Source organism: Daktulosphaira vitifoliae, unplaced genomic scaffold (genome assembly GCF_025091365.1).
Source record: "Daktulosphaira vitifoliae isolate Bord-2020 unplaced genomic scaffold, ASM2509136v1 Scaffold_3, whole genome shotgun sequence".
In the NCBI taxonomy this organism is placed as follows: domain Eukaryota; kingdom Metazoa; phylum Arthropoda; class Insecta; order Hemiptera; family Phylloxeridae; genus Daktulosphaira; species Daktulosphaira vitifoliae.
Window position 1 is genome coordinate 22,093,911 of NW_026099574.1, and position 22,901 is coordinate 22,116,811.

Here is a 22,901-nt window from a genome sequence, read left to right on the forward strand (position 1 = left end):
ATCAGCTGCTGTGTCAAATATTGTAATGTAATCAAATCAAAATGGCTACCAAATAAATAAGTGATTACACTTGAACGTGGCGTTTAGTGGTATGTTATAACTTAAATTAACTTTTATTTATAATTTTTAGTTATAGTATCAGTAATAATTGCTAATCATTTATAATATATATCAATATTTAATTTCATATAAAAGTAAGTTGTGTGGTTAGATCATGTGTGTTATTTGTTTTTAGTAAAACGTAACTTAAAATAATAGTAATATTAATATTAAAAGTATGTCGTCCTCTGGAGATTTCGGTAATCCTCTAAGAAAATTTAAATTAGTATTTTTGGGCGAACAAAGTGGTATGTAAACAATGATAGTTAATTTAATTATTTTGGTGGTATAAATGTTATATTAACTATAAACACTTTTAGTGGGTAAAACGTCGCTGATCACTAGATTTATGTATGATAGTTTTGATAATACATACCAGGTAATTTTCAATGTCAATTTTGTGTTTATAAATTTTTACATAATTAATTTCTAATTATTATAGGCGACCATTGGTATTGATTTTTTATCAAAAACAATGTATCTAGAAGATAGAACTGTAAGTTTTGTTTAAAATTGAAAGCCTAGTTTGTTTTAAATAGCATATAGTTAGTTATGATTAGTTTACTTGTAATTTTCCTTTAATGTAAGTGTTTTCTTGTGCTTATTTATTTAAAATCCTATAATTCATGAGTAGGTTTGTATCAAATGTTCTACACTTTAATACTAACATTGTCCAGATGAATTTTTGAAATATTATTTTATTTTTATTTAATTGCTAATTTTTTTACTGTTATCTTTGAACTGAACATTACTTTTTTCACTCTTTATTTGATTATTTCTTTTAAATAACTTGATGTATAAATATACGAAAGCAGGATATATTATACAAATGTTTATAGAAAATTGTCCATTTATGAAAAGAAGTTTATTATCTAGCTGTTATTCAGATATGTATACTTTCTTAATTATAAAAGGTAACTATTATTATATCTAATTTGAGATTTTTCTTAACATGAATTTATTGTCTATATTTTTAACTTATCCCAGAATAGAGAGTAATAGAACATTAAAAAAAAACCATATAACTAATATACTCAATTTTTTTTATTTAAAATACTTCATAAATATTTTTATATGTATCTCGTATATAAAATAATTATGTTACTGATATTTTTAATATTCTATAGGTAAGATTACAATTATGGGATACAGCTGGTCAAGAGAGATTCCGAAGTCTTATTCCTTCTTATATTAGAGACTCTACAGTTGCAGTTGTTGTTTATGATATAACAAGTTAGTTTATTGTCTTATAAATATTAGTTTTTAATGAATTAAATAATAATAATAATAATTAGGAAATTTTGGGACTGTAAATAATTTTTCCAAATTTATTGTAATTTACAGATAATTCAATAAAAATCTATTAATGTTTATGATGTAAAGAAGGTTTATTATTTTAGGAAAAACCTTATACAAAAATAAATTAACTTACGAACTCTTTGTTAGTTAAACATTTTTTTATGTAGCATTGTTATTAATATCATAAAATATGTAAAACTATGAAGTATAGATTAAGGAGATCAAACTCTATCAAAAACTGTCCTGTTAAACATCGCATACTAAATTAACCACCAGTCTGCATTGGGCACATATGAAGACTATTTTTGATTGTTTTGAACGCTTATAATTTTTTTTTTTTTTGTATTCACACTTTTTTTCTTTAAATAACATTGTCGCTCATCAATGATAAGAAAAGAAGTTATATCATCTTAAAAAGAATGTCTTAAATGAAAATATGCAATGATTTCTTACTTTTCAATTTTCATTAATCATTGTTACTCAATTTTATCCAATGAGCCTTAACTAACCATCATAAATGATTATTTATAATCAATTAATTTCTAGAACTTTGTTTTGATTTAGATGCTAATTCTTTTCATCAGACATCTAAGTGGATTGATGATGTAAGAACTGAACGGGGTAGTGATGTAATTATTATGTTGGTTGGTAATAAAACTGATTTGACCGATAAAAGGCAAGTTTTAGCAGAAGATGGTGAAAGAAAAGCCAAAGAGTTAAATGTTATGTTCATTGAAACTAGTGCTAAAGCTGGTTACAATGTCAAACAAGTCAGTATTTTTCTTTAAATTATAAAAGTCAGTAAAAAAAATATACATTTTAATTAACAAACCTCATTTTTATTTTTAGTTATTTAGAAGAGTAGCTGCTGCCTTACCTGGTATGGATGTTGCTGAAAACCGACCTCCAGAAGACAGTATCCTTTTTTTAATAACCTTTTTTTGAAGTTTTTATTAAGTAATAAATAATACTGAGTTCTGGTTTTATAAAATCAAAAAAAAATTTTCTAATAAAATTAAAAAAACTTAATAGTTCTAGAAGCGTTCACTGAAATAATTATTATTACAATAATGGTTTTCATAATAATTGTGTAATATTTTATTACCAAATAGTACAGTTAAAATAAGAAATTAAACGAATCTTTTATAAGTTATTTACATGGTTGAAGTCTCCTTTTAGAGAATATTTTTTGTTCTAGAAAAGGAAAGATATATCCTTAAAGAACTTAACTGATACAAAAACTATTTTTAATTAAGTAGAAAAGATTTTATTTTATAAAGTATAGTATATGAAAATAAAGAATTAATTGATTCTTTTCTTTTATATTTATTTTCTATGTATATTTGAAGAGGCTTGTGTTTTATTGTTTTTTTAATATTTTTGAAATTGCATTTTTTTAATTTCTGGCATGTTTGTTTCCTTAACTTTGCTTGTTTTACAGTGCAAGAAGTCATTCTTAAAGACACACCCAATGATTCAGCTAATCCAGAGAAGAGTTGTGCATGTTAAATTTGTAATATTAATTAATTTTTAACTTTTCAAAGTCCATCCAACTTTATATGTTAATAATTCAAAAGATTAAACTAACTTATATCTATTGAGTTAATGTATCTTTAAGGAGAAACTAAAAAATTATATTGGTATCCAAAATATGTAATAAGTACATAATAAAAGGGAATGACCAGTATTAAAATTTAGAACTATAAGAAATTAATTTTTATAAAAATGTTGGGTAACCAAATTTTATTAATTAAAAATAATTTCTTCTACAATGATTGAAAATTATCCAATCTTAATAGACATTCCAAATACCTAACAATTATTTGTTATCTTTATTATTTTGTAAACAATTTTCCATTAAACAGTTATATTAATAGTAGTGTAGTTAATACTATTGTAAATATATTTTATAATTTTAAACAATTTATGTTTTTTGAATTTACGGTCGTTTCTTCCTTAACTTATAATTTAGCTGTTGACTTGCAGAATCATGCAGCCACTGAAGGTAATTCACAAGGGTCGGAAAATAGCTGTTTATGTTAACTACTATTATACTAATTATTTTTTATGTAATTTGTAATATTTTTTATACAACATACATTATATCTACTATTTAAATTGTACGACTTCCTACAGTTTTATAATTTCAGAACAATGGTTCGAAGGATTATTTTATAACTCATTATCTAATGTGTGTTGGCTATACATTTTTTTTTTAGTTTTTATAAAAGTTTGGTAGGAAAAGATTAGTCATTGACATCTTTTTATTTTTTTAATTTATTATTAAGCTTTACAGCCATAGGCACAATATGATAGGTCTTAGATCACTCTAGTTCTATCACTCCCCCCCCCCCAAAATGATAAAAATTACATGTAAATTTATAGAGAAATACTTTTAAGGAAGTGGTAAATTAAGTTATATACCCTAAACAATTAGTTCAGATTACACTTATGTATAAAGAGCCACATAAATATCTTTTAAGCTTCGACGCGAAACTGAATTTATATTTATTAGTGTTAATTATTTGAAAATTTCGTAAAAATAATTGACTAGCCTTTAATGTTGCAATTCTTATGTCAATGTATGTACTATCTGTGGTTATAAATTGTAATTGGTTACAACATATAATTAGTGATACTATATTTTTCAAAATAAATACCTGGAACAATTGGATAGAAAATTACTTTAATATATTTAAATTAAGTTTTGTTAAATTAAATTTAATCAATTATTTTGAGCAATTTCTAAGTTATTATATATATATTATACTAATGTTCGGGACTTAATGCGTTCATAAGTTTATCTTAGTCATACAATGTATAATAATAATAAATATTCGTGTTTGTTTTTCTTAACCTTAATCAATGTATATTAATTAAAAAATTAACTGTAAGTGATCAATTGCTCTTTGAACAAAAAAATGTTCCTGTAGTACTGTGTATATATATATATATATATAACTGTGATGTATTTTGAAGTTATTGGATCCAAACAAATTTTATAAATGCAAGTACCAATCTTAATTATGACACTATGATTTTGACTTAATTATGAGTTTTATATTATATTAAATAAAAATAGATATATTAAATTAGAATGAAATACTATAGAACTTGTATTAGCTAGTTAACATTATCCAAATAAATTTTTTATATTTTTGTTTTTTTCTTACCTAGCAATTTATTTTCCAGTAGGTTTCTCCTAGCTTTCAACATCAATGTGTAAAAGCTCATAACTCGGTCGAAAATTACGGATTTCAAAGAAATTTTCAGGGTACCTTTAGAATGTCTCTGGACAAGCTTAGTAAAAATTTTCTACTAATAAACGAATCCAACTATATAATTCATGGTCGATAATAACTTAGCACCAGTATTTCATAGATTAATAACGTTTCCAAATAAAAACTGTAGACAAAGTGTGCTTTAAGTTATCTTTATTATTACACATCACTCTGCCATTATTGACCTTCATCTGAGTATACAATGGGATGGCCCTCAAAAATCGAATGCCATTTTTTTAACGCTACCCCTTAGTTTTTTTTTTTTGCTCATAAAAATGAGCTATTTGAAATTTAGAATCGATCCGTTAAGATTAACCCGTACTTTCGGACCTAATAAGTTCAGCCGTAGAAGCAAATTTAATAGAAATAACTGATATAAGTCTCACAACCATTGTTTTGCTCAACTTAGAATTATGAGAGTAAAACTCAAGTAAAGGAAATTTTACGAAAAATTAAAAAATAATAACTTAAATAATGTTTTCTTAATAAATAGCTTACAAAAACACTACATACAGTAAAAAACATGAAAAAATACGTTATAACTTTTATTCTTCGGAAAACGCTTGTTCGTTTAAAAAAACATTTCTATAAGCTAAATTTTTTATGTTAAGTACGATAATTACACTAGATTTATTATTTCATGCCCAGCTAATTAATTATTAATTCCAAACCTATCTAAATTTATTATATTATTAAATTTTAACGTATCAATGCATCAATTTTGGTTTATTGTATTGCTTAAAGCTAGTACTAATTATATAGTCATTAAAGATATGTATATTTGTGTTATTTTCGTCTGACTGACATAAATTGTGCGGTACGAATTCAACAGACAATTTATGGACATGTTTAATTATATTATAGCTGTTTCTTGTTTTATATTAAATATGTTTTAGTCACAAAGGCACACAATTTTTGTTCTTCAAAATGTCTTTTAAAAAAGTATTACAAACTAATATTTATCTTATTGTCAATTATTCCCACGAAATAACTACCATAAAATATATAATTGTAGAAAACATTGTTTTTTTTAACTTAGTAGTAAAATTAAGTGTTCGGCAAGGTGCGTTGTAAGTTTAATAATTTGTTTGATACGGTACACACTAATGCTTTAAGCCTTATAAAAATAGATGAAGATAGACTATTTTTTATAAGTCAGAGGGAAGGACAACCTGGTATTTTGCATGAGATTTCTTATGAAATTAAATTTTATAATGATCACGTTTTACAAATATTAAGTGATTACCAGAAAAAAATTCCTAATTGTATAAAAATACCTTAGCTAAAAATATTGTGTAATTTAATTTTTTGCTTTTATTATTGTTTAAATTAATATTTATAGTTTCAAATATTTCTTTTAAAGTTATTATTATTTCAAACAAAATAAATTAAAAATTTTTAATAAAAAGTAAAATATTTAATAAAAAATATTTATGTTATTGATACGATCACATTTGCATGTGCTCATGTCTCTGTCTCCCATAACATCATTGTACCGTTTAATAGACATATATACAGAGTGTTCAGTAAGTTAGGAAACAGTTAAATTGTTACAAACAATGAGTACAATAGAAATTCGTTTCCTTATTTACTGAACATTCTATATATATATATAATTAACACAGTGCCATACAACAATACTAACAGGAGGGCGGACTGCACACAAACGCTTTTGCAATTCACGGCCAATGTGCCATAATAAGATATCCCTATCGATAGTTGACCTTTTACCATCATCGCGATCACTACTTTTGTCTGATAATTAACTTCACTTTTCTACCTCGTATATTGTGTGTATGTGTCGCCGTCAGCTCCCTGTTGGATTATATCATCTTTAGGTGTCCAGCAGGTTGTATTATCTATTTAATATTTCAATTGCTTAATAAATATTTATTTATATCGTTGTTAACCAAAAGTGTTATATATATTGTAGTGCGACCCTTGGTAGTTCCTCTAAGGGTATATAAATTAAATAGGAAACCTTTAGTACCTAAGGCAGATATAGCCTAGCCAGCTATTCCCCGTTGGTCCCTTAGAATACTGTCGACGGGCATTTAGGCTCAACCCCTAAATAGTGACGTAACAGTTATAATAAAATTCTGTTTTCTAAGATATAATTAACTTTAATATTAAACAATTCCAAGAAATTGGTGGATAATTGCAAAAGCAACATCTACTCCTATTTCCTTAATTATATCCTGATTAGTAGTTCTTTGATTTAAAAGTATAATTTATGAATAAATATTATAACAATTAAATATAGTATAAAATTAATATTTAATAATTTAATATTGTAAATTTTACAGAGAAATAATAAAAATGATAAAGCTGTACATTTTGTTACTTCTATGACAAACATGTATAAAAATTAAAGAGAATCTAAAATAAAACTTATATTTAGTACTCTTAATTATATATTTAATAAACTTTATATTATATTATTTGACCACAAAATAACAATAATTTATTGAACTTCTTGAATTTCCTCTTCATTATCTTGTTTGCCTTCATACATAATTTCATTTTCAAATCCTAATTTTAATAATATTCCTAAGAAAAAATACAATAAATAATAATTTATAAAGTATAAATAATTTCACATTAAAATCATAATATAAGTTATTTGAATGTATTTTATAATTGTTGTTGGGCAAATTTTTAGAAAATTTTTTTAAATAATAACAATTGAAATATCATCATCAAGGCAATGCCTTGTTGTTGAGCCACTCCTCTTTGTTTGACGTCAAATTCTTCAGAGAAACAAAAGATGCACAGTTCATGAGTTCCAGGATATTTTCAAAATATTGTTTCTTTAGGCGTCCTCTTGGTTTCTTTCCAGTTATTTTTCCTTCGAAGATGTTGATTATAAAATCAATGTGCTTGATGATTAGTCCGATTAACTTTATTTTTCTTGATTTAATTCACCTTCATTCGCTGTCTTTCTTCTCGTACATCGTCTAGCACTTTCTAATTTTTTTTCTTGTCTATCCATTTTGTCTTTGTCATTTTTTTCCATATCCATAACTAATGTTTCTGTCTTTCATGTCAATTGTCCACGTTTCACTGCCTTATGAAAGCACACTCCAGACAAATGTTTTAACGAATTTCTTACATATGCTAATACTCAGATGTATATTAGTGAGAAGCTGTTTTAAAATGCTTGCTTTGCCAATGCTATTCTTCTTCTGATGCCTAGAGTTTATTGAGGCGTTGAAATCACCTATGATAAATACGTTTGAGTTGCATTCTGTTATTTGCATGAGTTCTTCAATCTGTTCATATGTCTCTTCAAATTCTTCATCCATACTCCTAAAAGTAGGGAAGTACACTTGTATAATATCGATGTTTGTAGGATTTGCTTCTATTTTCACCAGAAGAAATCTGTCATTTAGATGGTAAGAGTCAAGTATCATTGTTAATGTTTCAAAATTCAAGTACTTAATTAAAATCATTGACAACAATATTTTTCATTTAATTTAAAATTATAAACTCAATCATTTAATTTAAATCAACGCATTCAATTTAAAAGTATTACAAAAACAATCTGGAAAAAACGCTTTTGAGATTTTTCTTATATAAGGGGAGGAAATATCAAATATATAAAATTTTATAAATATGCAAAATAAAAATATAAGACAAACTAAAAATAACAATGTATATTAAATAACAACAATATTTGATTTCTATAGAAAATAAAAATGTTCTGTAATATGTCTATTTTTATAATATAATGTTATTTTAAAAGAATGTTAGATATTTAAACAGTCTGATTAACTCTTTTCTGAAGTAAAAATATACTATATAATAAATATATATAAGTAAATATATACCATAATATTGACTACTTAATATAAAGTGATAAAATTTTTTTTTTTCAATATATAATTATAAGACTCAAATTTTACTATCAAATACTAACCTTTATCAATATAATAAAAAAGATTATCATTTTTCTTAGTATGAGACAGAAATTCATTTACTAACTGAATAGCCATATTTTTATCATCTTGTGCTGTATAATATTCAATCATTATTGAATAAACATCTCCATATCTTATAATATCTAAACTAGAGGCAGACAATATTTGACGACAAGTTGACATTGCTAAATCGCCATTTCCCTTTTCAATTTGCCTAATGAGGAAAAAAAAAAAAATTGTACAAAAGTAAAATAAAAGCATTAAAATCCATTAATTCATTAAAAATATAAACAACAATTCATACTTTTTTACATCAATAAACTTTTTAAGTAATGTAATATTTTTAGCAATATTTTCAGAAAGTGATTTATATTGATCACTGGTTTTTGATAATACTTTAAGTGCCTCTGATAAAGCTCCAACAGCTTTACTGTAATTTCGATACTCATCAACTTCCAGCTAAAAATACGATTAATTGTTAAAGTACACTCATTTATAAATGACACAAAAAATATTATTTTTTTAGAAATTAAAAAAATATTTATTAAAAAAGTTATAAAATATTAAATTTTATGGCGTTGTTTTTAGAGCAAGTATAATTAATTAAATAATGAATACTATAATTAATAATATAAGTTATACTTTATTACACATGAAAAATAATTTAATTTATCTTTATTGATTGTAATTATGTCAGATCGGAACTGACCATTCTCGCTAATCTGTAATTACAAATCCTATTCTACTCCCTTCCTAATATAGGACATATAGAATTACATAATGGTTGTCCCTGTGGATAGAGAATAAGAATACTTCCAGAGCCACTCTGACAGTTGCAAGAGTCAACTAATGAGGTTGCATCAGATCGACAACTGACATAAAATTTTTGTTAAAAATTATGAGGAGTCCTGAACAAAACTTAGGAAATTGGACAACCCCAAGTAGTTGGGATTAAGGCGAGGAAAAAGAAGAGTGTTACATAATGGTCTCATTTTTAGAATTCGATCATGATTATCAACTATCAATATAGACAGTTTTTGTTGACACTTAATATCTTATTAAAATATTATAATATTTTTAATATAAATATAAATACAAACGTTTCATATGAAAAAATATTAAATATTCAAAATTAAAAATGAGTTAAACAATATGCCTTGTTTCATATTCCTGTTTCTTTAACCCATTTTACCCATTTATTATTATTATTAACAGTCTTTATAAATTACTAAAGTTTACCTGAGCGCAAGCTACATAAAAATTTGCCAGAAGATCTAATGCTTTTCCTTTATTATAAAAAGTAATGATTGTTTTCAATAAATCTGGATGCTCTTGCCAATCAAGAGACTGCAAATAATTAGCAGCCATAATGTACGTTTCTGGCAATCGAGAAATATTTGCATAAAATATCACTTTGTCAGTGTCTCCAGATTTTAATAGCGCTTTCATGGCTTTTATCTGAAAAGATAAAATATACACTATTTTAGAGTAAAATTGTTTACCTTAGATAATAATCAAAAATATAAAACCTTATGACCGGCTTGGGTGAATTTTTTGGCAGCCATATGATAATTTGCTTGCAATAAAGCACAATCAGCCAATTTTTCTAAGATAATTAAACGTTGGGGATGATCTGCTGATGGTGTTAATCTCTCACAAAGAGATTCAGTAATATTAACTTTGTGTTGCTGACATTGCGCTATTGCTTCTTCATACTTAAATATATAAAATAAATAATAAAAAATTATATAAAAATTATATAAAAATTAAATATTAAGATAATAATTTAAAAAAACCAATTATAATAAAATTTAATTAGTCTAAAAATATTAGAAAATTAGTTTTCTATTTACTTGGTCAGCCATAGCTAATAAATTAACAGCATTATCATAATGTCCTTGATCGATAAAAAATGTGGAGCATTTAACAAGTAAATTAGCGTCATCTTTTACATTTAGTTCTTGAGACATAGTTGATATGGCATCAAAATCTTGACATCTAAAACAAATCAATAAATAAAAATTATTTTTTGAAACTTAAAAAAAAATTTTGGATCATTAAATTTATATATCAACAAGACCTTAGCTTTTTTCTCTTTCGTTTAATTTTTTACTTTTTTTTTGTGCCTAAACTATGATATAAAAAATTTTTGATTGAATAGTTGCAAAGTTATGGGATGGTATAAAACATGTAATGATATGATAACATTCAAAATATTATAACTTTCTTTTAAATTGATTTGGTAATTTCTAGTTTTTACTAATACTTTTATTCAAACTTTAAATTATTGCAACAAAAAAATATTTAAAATTCTGAAAAAATATCACATATTAATGCACATGCTAAAAATAATTAGGTAATATTTAAGATAGTTTTTAATACTTAAGAAGATTTATCATTCAAAGTTGAAGAAATAGTTTGAGATGGACAACAATATTGATATTTAGACAAATTTTTGATATCGATTTTGTTTGTATATTGTGATAAAAAAATTAATATTTTAAGATATGCATTTTATTAGTAGGAGTTAATAATAAATTTTATATAAATTGTACCATGTGATTTGAATAACATCTATCTTAAAGTTATATGTAATGATGATTTTTTTTTTTAAATATAAATTTAGTTAAATGAATATGAAAATATTTTTTTTGTGATTATTTTAGATACAATATTGATATCGTATGAATTACAAAAAAAAACCAAAGGTCATATGACTTGTTGATTATAAATAGATTGACCTATTTATTAGTTATTAATTCAAAAGTAACACACTTAAAAGCTAAATCAATAGCTTTGTGTAAACATCCAGCTTGATGATACAAAATAATAGATTTATCTGGAGAAATTAGTTCAAAATACTGTGCTACATCTATTTTTTCCTTACTTCCTGCCAATAAAGCAATATTCCATAAGTTTTCATCAAAATATTGTTCCTATAAAATACATTTTAACAAATTATTAAAATGTACATAATTAAACTTTTATATAAAAATATTAAGCAGAAAATTGTATTATTTATTTCACTTCTTAAAATACAGTACAATACTGTAGCATCCCTTTCTTAGCAAGTGCTAAGAAAGGGAAATTAAATCTCATATTTTAAGCATATCAATCATCTGTATTTCAAACAGAATCAGTAACAATACTAATATAGACTCAAAATCTACAAGTATAAAGTATTAGGGACATTACTATTCTAATTTAATAGCAAGTAAAGATACTAACCATCAATCATGTGACTAAAAATCTAGTTTTAAAGCACAGAGTAACATTAAAAAATTTAACACAGTAATGTTGGCATAGGTATCAGAACATAGTGGTGAGATTTTTAACAATGTTTCTGAAAACTTCTATTTTGAACCAGGATCATTGACAGGGTTATCAGAGTAATTCTTTATTTTATTTTATCAAAATATAATGACTTGAAAAAATCTTTTATTGTAAAGCGTATTACAAAAACTTAAAATCCAAAGAAATATAGTACTCTTGGAACATATATAAGAAGGAGTGAATAAATAGAATACTATAAATCAGTAAATTATTCAATTACCTTGCATAGTCGTATTGCATTTATATAGGCTCTAGCATTAACATATAATTTTACAGCTTCTTCATGTAAGCCTTGTACTTCATAAGATCTGGCAAGATGACATGATGCTGCCATATCAGTAGAGTTCATACAAATTTGAGCTGCTTGTTCTAAATTTCCTAAATAACAAAGTATGCGTACAGTAGATAAATCATCACCAGCCTGTTTGTAATATTGAATTGCTCCCTCCATATCATTGTTTCCTTCTAAATATTGAGCCCACCATTTTAATAATAATCTAAAATTAATTTTTTCCATTAATTTCAGCTCCTTTGTTCAATAATTCTACTAATATTACGGGCTTTGTTTTTTTTTTATATAGTTTTCCAGGCTAACAAGATCATTTTGCAACATCCTTGGTATATCATAACTTTGAGTTTCTGCCTTACAATACATATTAGCAGCACTAGTTATATCTCCTTGAATTTCTAAATGACGTCCAACATGGTAGTAAGTATTTCTAAGATGTATTCGATCCTTAGTTTCAGCTACACTCAATGAGGCAGATATTTGATTACATGATCTATAAAATTTGTTCAGCAGATCATAACGATGACAAGTCTTCAACAATTCTTCAGCTTCATCCTTACAAAATATATTACATTTCTTACTCAGATATAATTTACAAGTAAGTAGAAATATACACACTTACATTCATTCCTAAATGCATTGCTAGAGCAGCCACTTTAGTTTCAAGTTCTTTTTCTGATGACATTGATCGTATAATAGCAATACCTCTACAATCTTTCATATGACCTAGACATATTTCAGCAACATCTATGCGCTTAGTTTTCACACACATTTTAGCAAGACTTGTCCATATTTCAGCACTAATTTGGGAAGATATTAATTATTTCACTTCATAATAAAATATTGTTAAATCATTACTTAAGTCAAGTTCAAAAAATATTGGATATATTGAGTGATTCCATTACCAAATAACAATAGATCAAGTTATGAGTTTATTTGGGCGGTTCCAATGGTTGTTTTTTAAGCACTTGTAAAAGGAACATTTAAAATAAAAAAAATATAGACATCCAAAGCTGGAGGGGTCAGAATGACATTTTGGGGAAAAATTATATAACTACAAAGTTAAAAGATAAGATAACTATTCTTTTAATTAAATTAAAAATTGCAGTGAAATTTTCAAAATAAATTGCTATTTATCATCAATTGCCTAAACTAATTGTTTTATAAAGACATAATTTCTCAATATTTAAATTAAATTCTCTTGAAATAATTTTTTGTTACATTGATCTCTAAGAACTGCCTCATATAGGTTGAACAGATCTAGCCAACAACTCTTAAAACTTTTTATTCAATAATCATTTTGATAATTATTTTAAAAGCATATTTTTTATTATATATTTATAAAAAAAATGTTTCTTTTAATTTTTTCAAAATTTCAAAATAGTGAATTTTTAGAAAATTTCTTTGTGTTGATAACAATTTTAGGATAAGTACTTATTGAGTTACAAATAATTTAACAAATAGAGTGGATATGTAGCACGTTGGTAAATATGTTATAAATATACACTTTTACAAGCTATACTTAATCACACTACATATCCATTCTTTGTATTAATAAAATACTTTACTCAAAAAGTATTTATTTTTAATTTGTTATAGGCTCATCAAATTGTTTTATAAAAATGAGCTAAAAAATAGCTATTCTGAAAAAAAAAAAATTATTTTTTTATTATTACAAATAAATAGTACAAAATATGATTTTAACGTAGTCTAAAAATGTCTAAATTAAAAAAAAAAAAATTGCATTAAAATGATTATTGAATCAAAATGTTATGTGTTGTGTGTTTTACTCAGTATATGTAAACCTCAAAAATGTTTTTTAATAGATATAGTAAATATTTCAGACCTTAAGTCATTAAATGCCAATAATTTATGAAACCTAACCATAAAAGTTAATAGACCTTTAAAAGTATTTTTCTCAAATTTATGACACTTAATTTAAAAAAATTTGAAAACTGCAACATGCTAAGTAATTATATCAGCTAAGTGTATTTTTCTTTATACTATTATATAAATAATATATGAATGTTGTTTACAAAAATTGTTTTTTTTTTAACAAAAAATAAAGAAATCAGGGATCTAATATTTTTATCTAACTTTGAAATATTCTTTCCTACAAAGTTTTTAAAACATGACTTATAATTATACATACTAACATATTTTTATTTACTTGTTTATATTGCTTATAAAATCAAATGCAAGATCTATGTCACCAAGACATAAGTTATAACTAAAATTCATTATAGCTTTACGAATATCTTCAGTCAAACTATCGATACCTTCAAATTCTTTCATTAATAAACAGTCAACTTTTAAACTCTGAAAATAAAAATATTAATATTCATAATAAATTAATATAATATAAATATTTTGTTCATTACATCAGATTTTTGTTTTGTAAGTACGAAGTAATGTGGTGTGTCTAATCCAATGAGTGAATATAAATTGTTTGTATGTGTTATAATATCTTGCATAATAACACCTTTATGCTCAATATAAAACATACTTAAAATTATCTAAAAATTTTTATAGCTGTATCAAAATAATTTTAAATGGTACTTTTTTTTTTTTTTTTTTACTGAAGAATAAGTTAATTTATTGAGTCTTTCTTTTGAAATTGAATTATATGTAGTTGTATCAATTTTTTTTTTTTCTAATTTTCTGAATGTTCGTGCTTCACAAAACAAAAGGTGTGGCTCATTGACATCCCAATGATGTGATACAATAAATTGAGTGTCATTAAATTTACTAAAAATAAAACAAAACTATAAATTTATAAGTCATTCTATATAGTTAGATTAAGAATGAAATATTTCAGTACAGTGGCGTATTTAGAAATTTTTATGGGGGATTTAGACAGTATTAGAACATAGAGTGATAGAGAGATTCAATCCCCCAGTACCCACATCCATGGTAGAATCTGGACACCAAACCAATTAAATATTAAATACTGTCTTAAATATAATCCCCGTTTCGCTACAATGTCTATGAGCCGGTTGTGTCGGTAGGCATGAGGACACCTACTTGAGAATAGCGATTTAACCCCTTAGGATCGTAATTGAGGCTTACTTAAGAGTGACACTGAAAAGGGTTACATATTTATCGAAACAACCTCTGCGACTCTTATGCCTCAGTGGCCGAGATCGATAATTTGTACATGCTAGCCAGAGAAATAGTTTGTCTTACGGCATCTATTTAGCAATAAGCCCCCACACGATACGGTGCACTGCCGTATGGGTATTATATACTCTTGCACTTTTCGTGGGGTTCCTATGAATTAAACTAATAGCAAAATTTTCGTGGATGGTGAGGAGGAGTTGGAAATGAAAGTAGCTGGGGAACCCCAGTTACGGTTGGCTCCAAGAGTAAGAAATAGGAGGGCTTCTGGCACTAGTCCCAGTTTATTGAATAAACTTATACAGGTATCCAGGAAGTGGAGCAAGAAGGTCAAACTGCCTAAAAGAGTAAGCACTCCCCCGGAGCTTGTAATAAGCACACCGAAGAACGATTGACCCCCCCCAATGAGGAGGTCGAGGTGATGATGACGAAGAGAAAGTAGATGTCTCCTCTGATGGATTTTAATGTCGTCACTTTTGATGTCACCTCTTAGCCACCATCACCAACGGATATCCCCAGGGCTTTGAGCAGGAATTAAAGTCTGCACTGAAAGGGACGCCATAGAGCTTATCCTCAACGTCTACTACTTAGCCGATTTTCAACTGACGCATACTCCGAAATCGCAGCTAGTGGTCGCTGGAAAGCCTCTGACTAAGGAGAGTTTCTCTCAGACGGAGTATTACTGCGAGGGAGGTGGTGGACTAGTCGCGGTTTCTTCAGAGTCCGTAGGTTAAAACTCGGTTAAAAAAAAAATGGGGGAATAAAGGGAAGAAAAAGAAACAACCCTCACTTGGGTAAGGGTAGGGTGAACGACTTTAGACTGATAATCCTTTAAGGACAAAAGTCCCTAGTAGTATAGATGCCTGAAGCAAGGGCGCATTGTGGTCGCCTGTAAGAGTCCGGACCACAAAGGTGCCTACTTCAGGGATTATAATTCGTGCCACTTGTTGAAAGACTGCCTAGGTCCTCCAGGTAAAGAAAGGCGAAAAAGGTATAGCGCTCAATTTACCAACGGCAGAGGTGGCGATCACCTCACTGATCCACGTGATCATTGAGGCGTCTGGAGTGCAGCCTAACAGTGGATGAGATTCCTTCAAATAAATTTAACCCACTGCCGGACTACGCATGATCTAGTCCGACAGTTACGTATATGCACATCAATGTATGTGTTATCTCGGAGTCGTACGTCAGACTAATAAAAGACCGGGAGAGTGGCAAACGGATTTACAGTCGCGGACATTGTGGTGGGTGACAGATATGTCAAATTATAATATTTGATATATATTAAAATGTAAAAAGTTGTTGCAGACTATAATACGCTTATACCTTGTAAATAAAATAAAATATATTATAATAGATGTCATCAGTGATTGACACACATTAGTATGCCAAAGAGAGTAAATACCTTAAAGCTAGGGAGAATTATTATAAGTAAAAAAATAATATATATATGAATATTAAAGATATTTACATATTTAACAATTAATTGAATAGCGGACAAAACTCGAAGTGAAAACCCACCTGACAATAAAGGAACAAGAGAGAAAAAACAATTATTAAGACAAGAAAAAAACCCCAGTACAGTGGGGTCGCGGCACAGTGGGAACGTGGCATAGTTAGGTCAAGTATAATGATATGTGACAATGATTAAGATCACTATACAAAAACTATCATAAAATAGTGTTTTTTTAACTACGGCAGCCGTTTAAATGTAGAAGATAAAGTGTCGGGACAAATTTTTTTTTTCATTTTATAGTACATAAAATAAGCTTTAATTTGATATATGTTTGAAGGACGCAGCATTTCAGGAACATTTTCAAAAATTAAGTTGAAAAAGTTAATTTTTGTAAAAAAGTTGCTATTTTAAATCCCCCCCAATGAGCAGGTTAAGTGATAGATTTTCAAAAAATGATATCAAATAAAAGGAAAATATCTAAGGTTTTAGTATAAAAAAAAATTATGTTGATTTGTTGATTTTTGAAAAAGTTATGGAAGTTTTAAGAAAAAAAAGTGAAAAAATTTCGAAAATTAGCGATTTTTAAATTTGTAATTTTTTTGGANGAAAAAGTGAAAAAAATGACAAAATTTATCGATTTTTAAATTTGTAATATTTTTGGTGGTTTCCCCCATTTACAGGAAACGAGGGAAATTTTGTCAATTTTTGAGAATAATATCTTCGACTAGATACGATTTATGACCTTTTGACGTACCGTTGAAAGAAATCGGTTCAGTGATAGCTGAGAAAAAACGGTAACAGACACAAAAAAAACACATCATAGTAAAATTAATACTTTATCAGCTTCGAAGCTAAAATTTAATTTACAATTGATAGGTAGTACGCGTGAAGTTTCTTCCGCATTGGAACAAGTTCGTACCAAGTTATGGGAGAGGCGAATAATTTTCATTTCAGCCGTGGAATAAAAAAATGTGTTGACAAAAATTAAGGGATGAAAATAGAAAAATAATTAACAACTCAAAGTTTAACACATCATACTAAGTTGACCAATTTAACAATACTAAATATATAAATTAAATTAAATCCCAAACCTTGCAAGTTTTTTTTTACTACAACAATTTCAATACTCACTTATTTTTGTTCTCAAAATTTTTTTCTATTATCAAATCTAATTTACGATCCCAAATATATAAACATGGCATAGGAATAAAACTTTGATTGGCAGCAGTAAATGATATCTTTGAACCATTACTATTAATACGCAACTGAATTGCTTCTCCAAAATTATTCATGTTAGAAATAATATCTTTAGGATGACAAATAGATTTTGCTTCCCTATCAAAAATTTTGATCACTTATAGTAATCAAATAATTTAATCTACATAAATTACCTTCTATTTAAGTCCCAAACATGAATAACCCCAGAAATAGTTATAACTGCTAAATAAGAATTGTTCAATGCCATGCATAACGTTGGTGCATCTATAGACAATGTTTGTTTGATTGTACCTTGAAATGTTCTAATTTGCAATTTACCATCATTTTCAGCAACAATTAAAATTCTATCATATATGTTAATTTCTTGAACATCACAAGCAAAAGTACCAACTAATGCATGATGTTCTTTAGATTTTATATTATAAACCTGAACTATTTTACCTAAATATTCAAAAGTATAAGAATAGAACTGTATATTTATATAATAATATAATTAAATGTTTACCATTCCATAATGTAACATATTCATATGTAAGTGCAATCCCAAAAACTTGAATTTTACTATCAAAATGAAAGGAATCATATGTTGTAAAATTATAAACAGTCAAATTAGTAGCAGATGTTTGAGTAATAGCAACTTGATTGTAATAAACTGCTAGAAGTTCGTGTTCACACAATATATATATATTATTAAAAGCCAATATTGCTACATTTGATAGGCCCCAAACACAATATTTTATTTTATCATTTATTTTACAAGAACCCTGGATATTCCACTCATCTTCAGTTTGTTCATTAAATCGCCAAATGATTATATTTCCAAAATTTGTAGCAGCACACAAACCTAAAAATGTTTTAAAACTTTAAATATTATAGTAAAAAAAAGGTTGACAAATTATATACTACCTTTTTCTTTAGAATAAATGATTGATGTAAATGTCTGTTTAGGTATTGAACTATTCAATATTGGAAAGGCATTTAAATTGTAACTATTTCCTGATTCAATATCCCAAAAGCGAATTGATAGATCATTTGTAGTACAAGCCAATAATGATGGCCCTGCCCAAATTACACAAGAATCATTTGTGATTCCGTTTAGCTTTATCTAATAATAATATGAAAAATAAAAAAATATCATGTTAAAGATAATACTTTTTCTGCTTCACAGCGAAGTTAAAATACTATTAAGTTATTACACAAAAATAATTAAAATTAAGTACTTTTGATACTTCAGTTAATGAACCATCCTTATGACATATTTGATGACTCAAAGTATGATCATCACAAACTATAACACAAATATCTTTTAATTCATGACACAAAATTTTCAAAATAGGTGAATTTGATGAATAAACTTTGTTTAATTCTCCATTTTCCTCAATATAATATATATGACCTAAATAGATAAAAGTTCTACATAATATCAAAAATATACAAAGAAAAGTTGCATTAAATAATTTTACACTTATTTCTCTGAACTACTCCGACTCCTAAATATTAATTATAAAATGTTTTATTAACTTCAAATAGTTTTAGAGAAAAATACCACTTAAATATTAATATTTAAGATGGGACGATGTGATTAAGTCAGTAACGAGCAGTGCCTTGATGCATACTGTCTCATGATCGATAATTTTCACCGGCCAACCCGTTTGTTAGTCATTGCGAGTTGATGACTTGCTAGTCATCAGTTTAGTCATTAGAGTTTCCATCCCTCTTTAGGGCAATGGATTAACCACTCATCCCAGAGTATACACGGTTATGAAACTTTTTCTTAGAAAAGGCCGCGATCACCTTGAATGGGTTATAAAAAAAGTAAGAAGAAAAATATTTATACATGTATCTATTACACATATGATATATTTATATCTGTTTTTATGTTTACTTTATATTCTATTAATTTTTACCAAAATTACCACTTACCTCATTTGTATGCTATACATTTTTTATCTCGGCTACATTTTCAAGCACCAGAGGTAAAACTCTTATAACTTTTGATCTAATAATCATTTTGCTATTATCTTTTTTTAAAACTATTTTTACATTGTTAGACTACTTTAAAACTATATTGTTTATTATTTGTCTCTAATAAGAAAAAAATGTTTTTATTTTTTTGAAATAGCTTTTTTGGCCTTTTTTTCAACAATTTTGATAGATTAATAAAAAATTTTAGTGCATTAAGTAATAGTACATCTACTAAATAGACTACATACTATTTAAGACAAAGTATGCATTATAAAAATACATTATTATAGGCTATATTCACCCACACTACATATCCTTATTTAAATCGTAGTGGGAATTAATTTCTTATTCAACAAAATAAGACCAATATTACTTTAAATTCATTATATTAGTTTAATAAACTTTTGTAAAAATAATTTATGTCAATTAACCTGTAGCTGAAGTACAATAAAAAGTTAAGTTGTCTGATGTTACAGTCTGAGTATGTGATGTAGTTTTTGGGCGCCAGGAACTAAATATATCTAAAGCATTTTGATCACCAGCAACAGCCAACTTAGCCAAATTAGAAATATCAGTAGCAGGTTTCCCACATCGAAATGAAATTGCTTTTGTTAGAATATTATGCAAGTTTATTTTATATTTCAATTGAAGTAAACCTCTACAATCAGATTTCCATCCTACTACAATGCCTGTCTGTTTTGATAAATTAAGTCTTAGTCTTTTTCGTATAATGAGTAGTAATCTAATCAATGAAATATTTACTTGGTCGCCACTAACTAAACAACCCCCTAGTGGTGACCACACCATAAATGCTAATGATTCTGTATGAATTGATTCAAGAACTTTTATTGAACCACCATTCCACAAACATATTTCTCCACCTTCTGAACCAATTGCTAATGTACGTTGGGTAGGATGCCAAGAATATGCAATAGCACGACAAAAATTTGGAATGTAACATGAGAAGAGTTCATCTCCCTAACAAAAAATTAAATATAATTAGATAAAAAATGCTCATGAATAGCTTAATTGTAATCAAATATATAATAGACTCACAATTTCATCACAAATTAAAAGATGACATTGTTTCTCTGAAGAATAAGATATTACTCCTAATAAACTAAGTTGATTATGATAAACTATACCAGATACGTCATTAATAGGATTCGTCTTTATTTTGAAATCAAAATATAAACTCATATTTACAAATATTAAAATTTTAAATTATATATAACTTTTTAATAAACTAATATTGCCATGGTAATTTTATGATAAACATCAGGAAGTACATTTCAATACATTGTGCTCATATATTATACTTTAAACAGTAATGAATAATTATTATTACTTTATAAATATTTTATACATGTATATATTTTTTTAATGTAAGTTGTAAACAATCATAAAAAATATAATTTTGAATTTAAATATTTGTTGGATACTACGAATTTACAGAAATTAAGTAGAGGGGATAATTACAATTCCAGTGAGACCATCGAATGAAAAATAAAATTCCCAAAAACTTTACTCAATAGATAGTTGAACATAATTAATGCTATTGAAGAATTTTTTGCTGTTGTTTTATGAATTGATCGAGCTTATTTTGAAATAATTCACTAACTATAGGTTGTCCCATTTCACACTCTGTATTCTTTACCACATATTCAACAAAAATCTGAAACAATTAGTTTTTTATAAATCAAATTTTTTTTAATAAAAATAAAATCTCAGCGAATTAGATTAGCTTGTTTAGCTCCTCTTGAATACAATATTCTTAGGGTTATTAGAAAGGAAGAGGGAGGGTCCCCGTGACAACTATTTGGGTTAATATAATTGTTAATTTTTTTGTTTTAGTACGTCAGCAGTTTAATACTAAGTTAAAAAACTTTGTTTTTTATATAGCCAAGTTCAAATTCAATATTAATCAATTATATTTAAAATAATTATAAATATTAATATGTAACATTAAAAATGTCAAAGATATCCTTGCCAAAAGTGAAAGTGTCTCAATGTTTTTTGAATAAGAGTTCTTATGGTGTTTTCTACTTGGATTTTTAGAAAAGCTCTAAGAAGTCATTATTGGAATGCCTAAAATATATTAACAAGTTCTCCTAAATTATTTTAAATTAAGATTTAGACTTATAATGAACTGATAAAAAAATAACTGAATATATAAATATAATAATATATTTGAATATTTAAATTAACATAAGTGATAAACTGTACTATAGAATATATATATTCATTTCTCTTACATCTTTATACAACTGTTGTAACAAATCTCTGACATTTTTAACTGAAATGTCAGTATTCAAAATAAACTTTATGCCAGTCAATGATTCATAATAATGCAGAGCATATTTGTTGGTTTTGTAACATAAAAGTCCCTGCTTAGGATCATGTGGTGATATTTTAGATACAAATGATTTAATTGAGAAAAGCATTCCATACATTAATTTAGCTTCCTATAAAAAAAATAATTATAGTTGTTAAAATAGAAAACAGTTTTATTTATAAACATTACTTCTTCTTTACTCATCCCTGATTGTTTTTGTCTGTTCCATTCCATGNACAGTTTTATTTATAAACATTACTTCTTCTTTACTCATCCCTGATTGTTTTTGTCTGTTCCATTCCATGTAATATAATAATGTACCCAATCGATCAAATATATAAATATTATAAATTGTCATTTTGAAATGACTAAAACTTATTAATGTAATTGAATTCAACTTCAGTGAAATTTAAAATATAATAGTTAAAATTAAGACAATAATTAATGTATTTTACTGAATTATTATACTTTAATAGAATAAAAAATCTTAAAATAATTTAGATTTACACAAAAAAATAATACAATTTTATTGTTTAGACAACAAAAAACATTAAAAATTTACATTTATTTTTTTAACACGTTATCACAG

At 26.2% G+C, this 22,901-nt stretch overlaps 3 protein-coding genes and 1 long non-coding RNA gene across 7 annotated transcripts; 2 read left to right on the top strand and 2 right to left on the bottom strand.

Moving 5' to 3' along the window:
- Positions 1–95: 95 nt before the first annotated feature.
- On the top strand, positions 96–3,756 carry LOC126902412 (ras-related protein Rab6). Of its 2 annotated transcripts, none has more exons than XM_050679656.1 (7): positions 96–347; positions 420–478; positions 542–595; positions 1,227–1,332; positions 1,963–2,168; positions 2,248–2,314; positions 3,371–3,756. In XM_050679656.1, the coding sequence occupies exons 1-7, from the start codon at positions 278–280 to the stop codon at positions 3,439–3,441; spliced, it is 633 nt and encodes a 210-aa protein (XP_050535613.1). In that variant the 5' UTR covers positions 96–277; the 3' UTR covers positions 3,442–3,756. The 2 variants fall into 2 exon arrangements, with proteins under 2 accessions (XP_050535613.1, XP_050535614.1); XM_050679657.1 differs by lacking the exon at positions 3,371–3,756 and adding an exon at positions 2,840–3,006.
- Positions 3,757–6,253: 2,497 nt separating this feature from the next.
- Positions 6,254–13,025, top strand: LOC126901785 (uncharacterized). The gene is made up of 3 exons (XR_007703117.1): positions 6,254–6,528; positions 12,514–12,641; positions 12,732–13,025. It is a non-coding gene; the product is annotated as an uncharacterized LOC126901785 (long non-coding RNA).
- LOC126901772 (intraflagellar transport protein 140 homolog) lies at positions 7,002–21,230 on the bottom strand. Of its 2 annotated transcripts, none has more exons than XM_050678508.1 (21): positions 21,034–21,230; positions 20,740–20,955; positions 20,409–20,670; positions 19,233–19,408; positions 18,919–19,117; positions 18,518–18,856; positions 18,186–18,453; positions 17,926–18,129; positions 14,801–14,969; positions 14,603–14,737; positions 14,392–14,540; positions 12,844–13,021; positions 12,490–12,776; positions 12,153–12,429; positions 11,375–11,535; positions 10,453–10,597; positions 10,129–10,314; positions 9,839–10,057; positions 8,904–9,058; positions 8,599–8,813; positions 7,002–7,229 (listed from the first exon to the last, which is right to left on the bottom strand). In XM_050678508.1, the coding sequence occupies exons 1-21, from the start codon at positions 21,175–21,177 to the stop codon at positions 7,144–7,146; spliced, it is 4,170 nt and encodes a 1,389-aa protein (XP_050534465.1). In that variant the 5' UTR covers positions 21,178–21,230; the 3' UTR covers positions 7,002–7,143. The 2 variants fall into 2 exon arrangements, with proteins under 2 accessions (XP_050534465.1, XP_050534466.1); XM_050678509.1 differs by lacking the exon at positions 7,002–7,229 and adding an exon at positions 7,272–7,988.
- A 160-nt stretch (positions 21,231–21,390) lies between these two features.
- On the bottom strand, positions 21,391–22,862 carry LOC126901781 (trafficking protein particle complex subunit 1). 2 transcript variants are annotated; one of them, XM_050678530.1, is made up of 3 exons: positions 22,502–22,544; positions 22,233–22,442; positions 21,391–21,652 (listed from the first exon to the last, which is right to left on the bottom strand). In XM_050678530.1, exons 1-3 carry the CDS (start codon positions 22,514–22,516, stop codon positions 21,533–21,535), a joined length of 345 nt encoding a protein of 114 aa, XP_050534487.1. In that variant the 5' UTR covers positions 22,517–22,544; the 3' UTR covers positions 21,391–21,532. The 2 variants fall into 2 exon arrangements, with proteins under 2 accessions (XP_050534487.1, XP_050534486.1); XM_050678529.1 differs by lacking the exon at positions 22,502–22,544 and adding an exon at positions 22,572–22,862 and having other exon boundaries at positions 21,393–21,652.
- Positions 22,863–22,901: the final 39 nt, after the last annotated feature.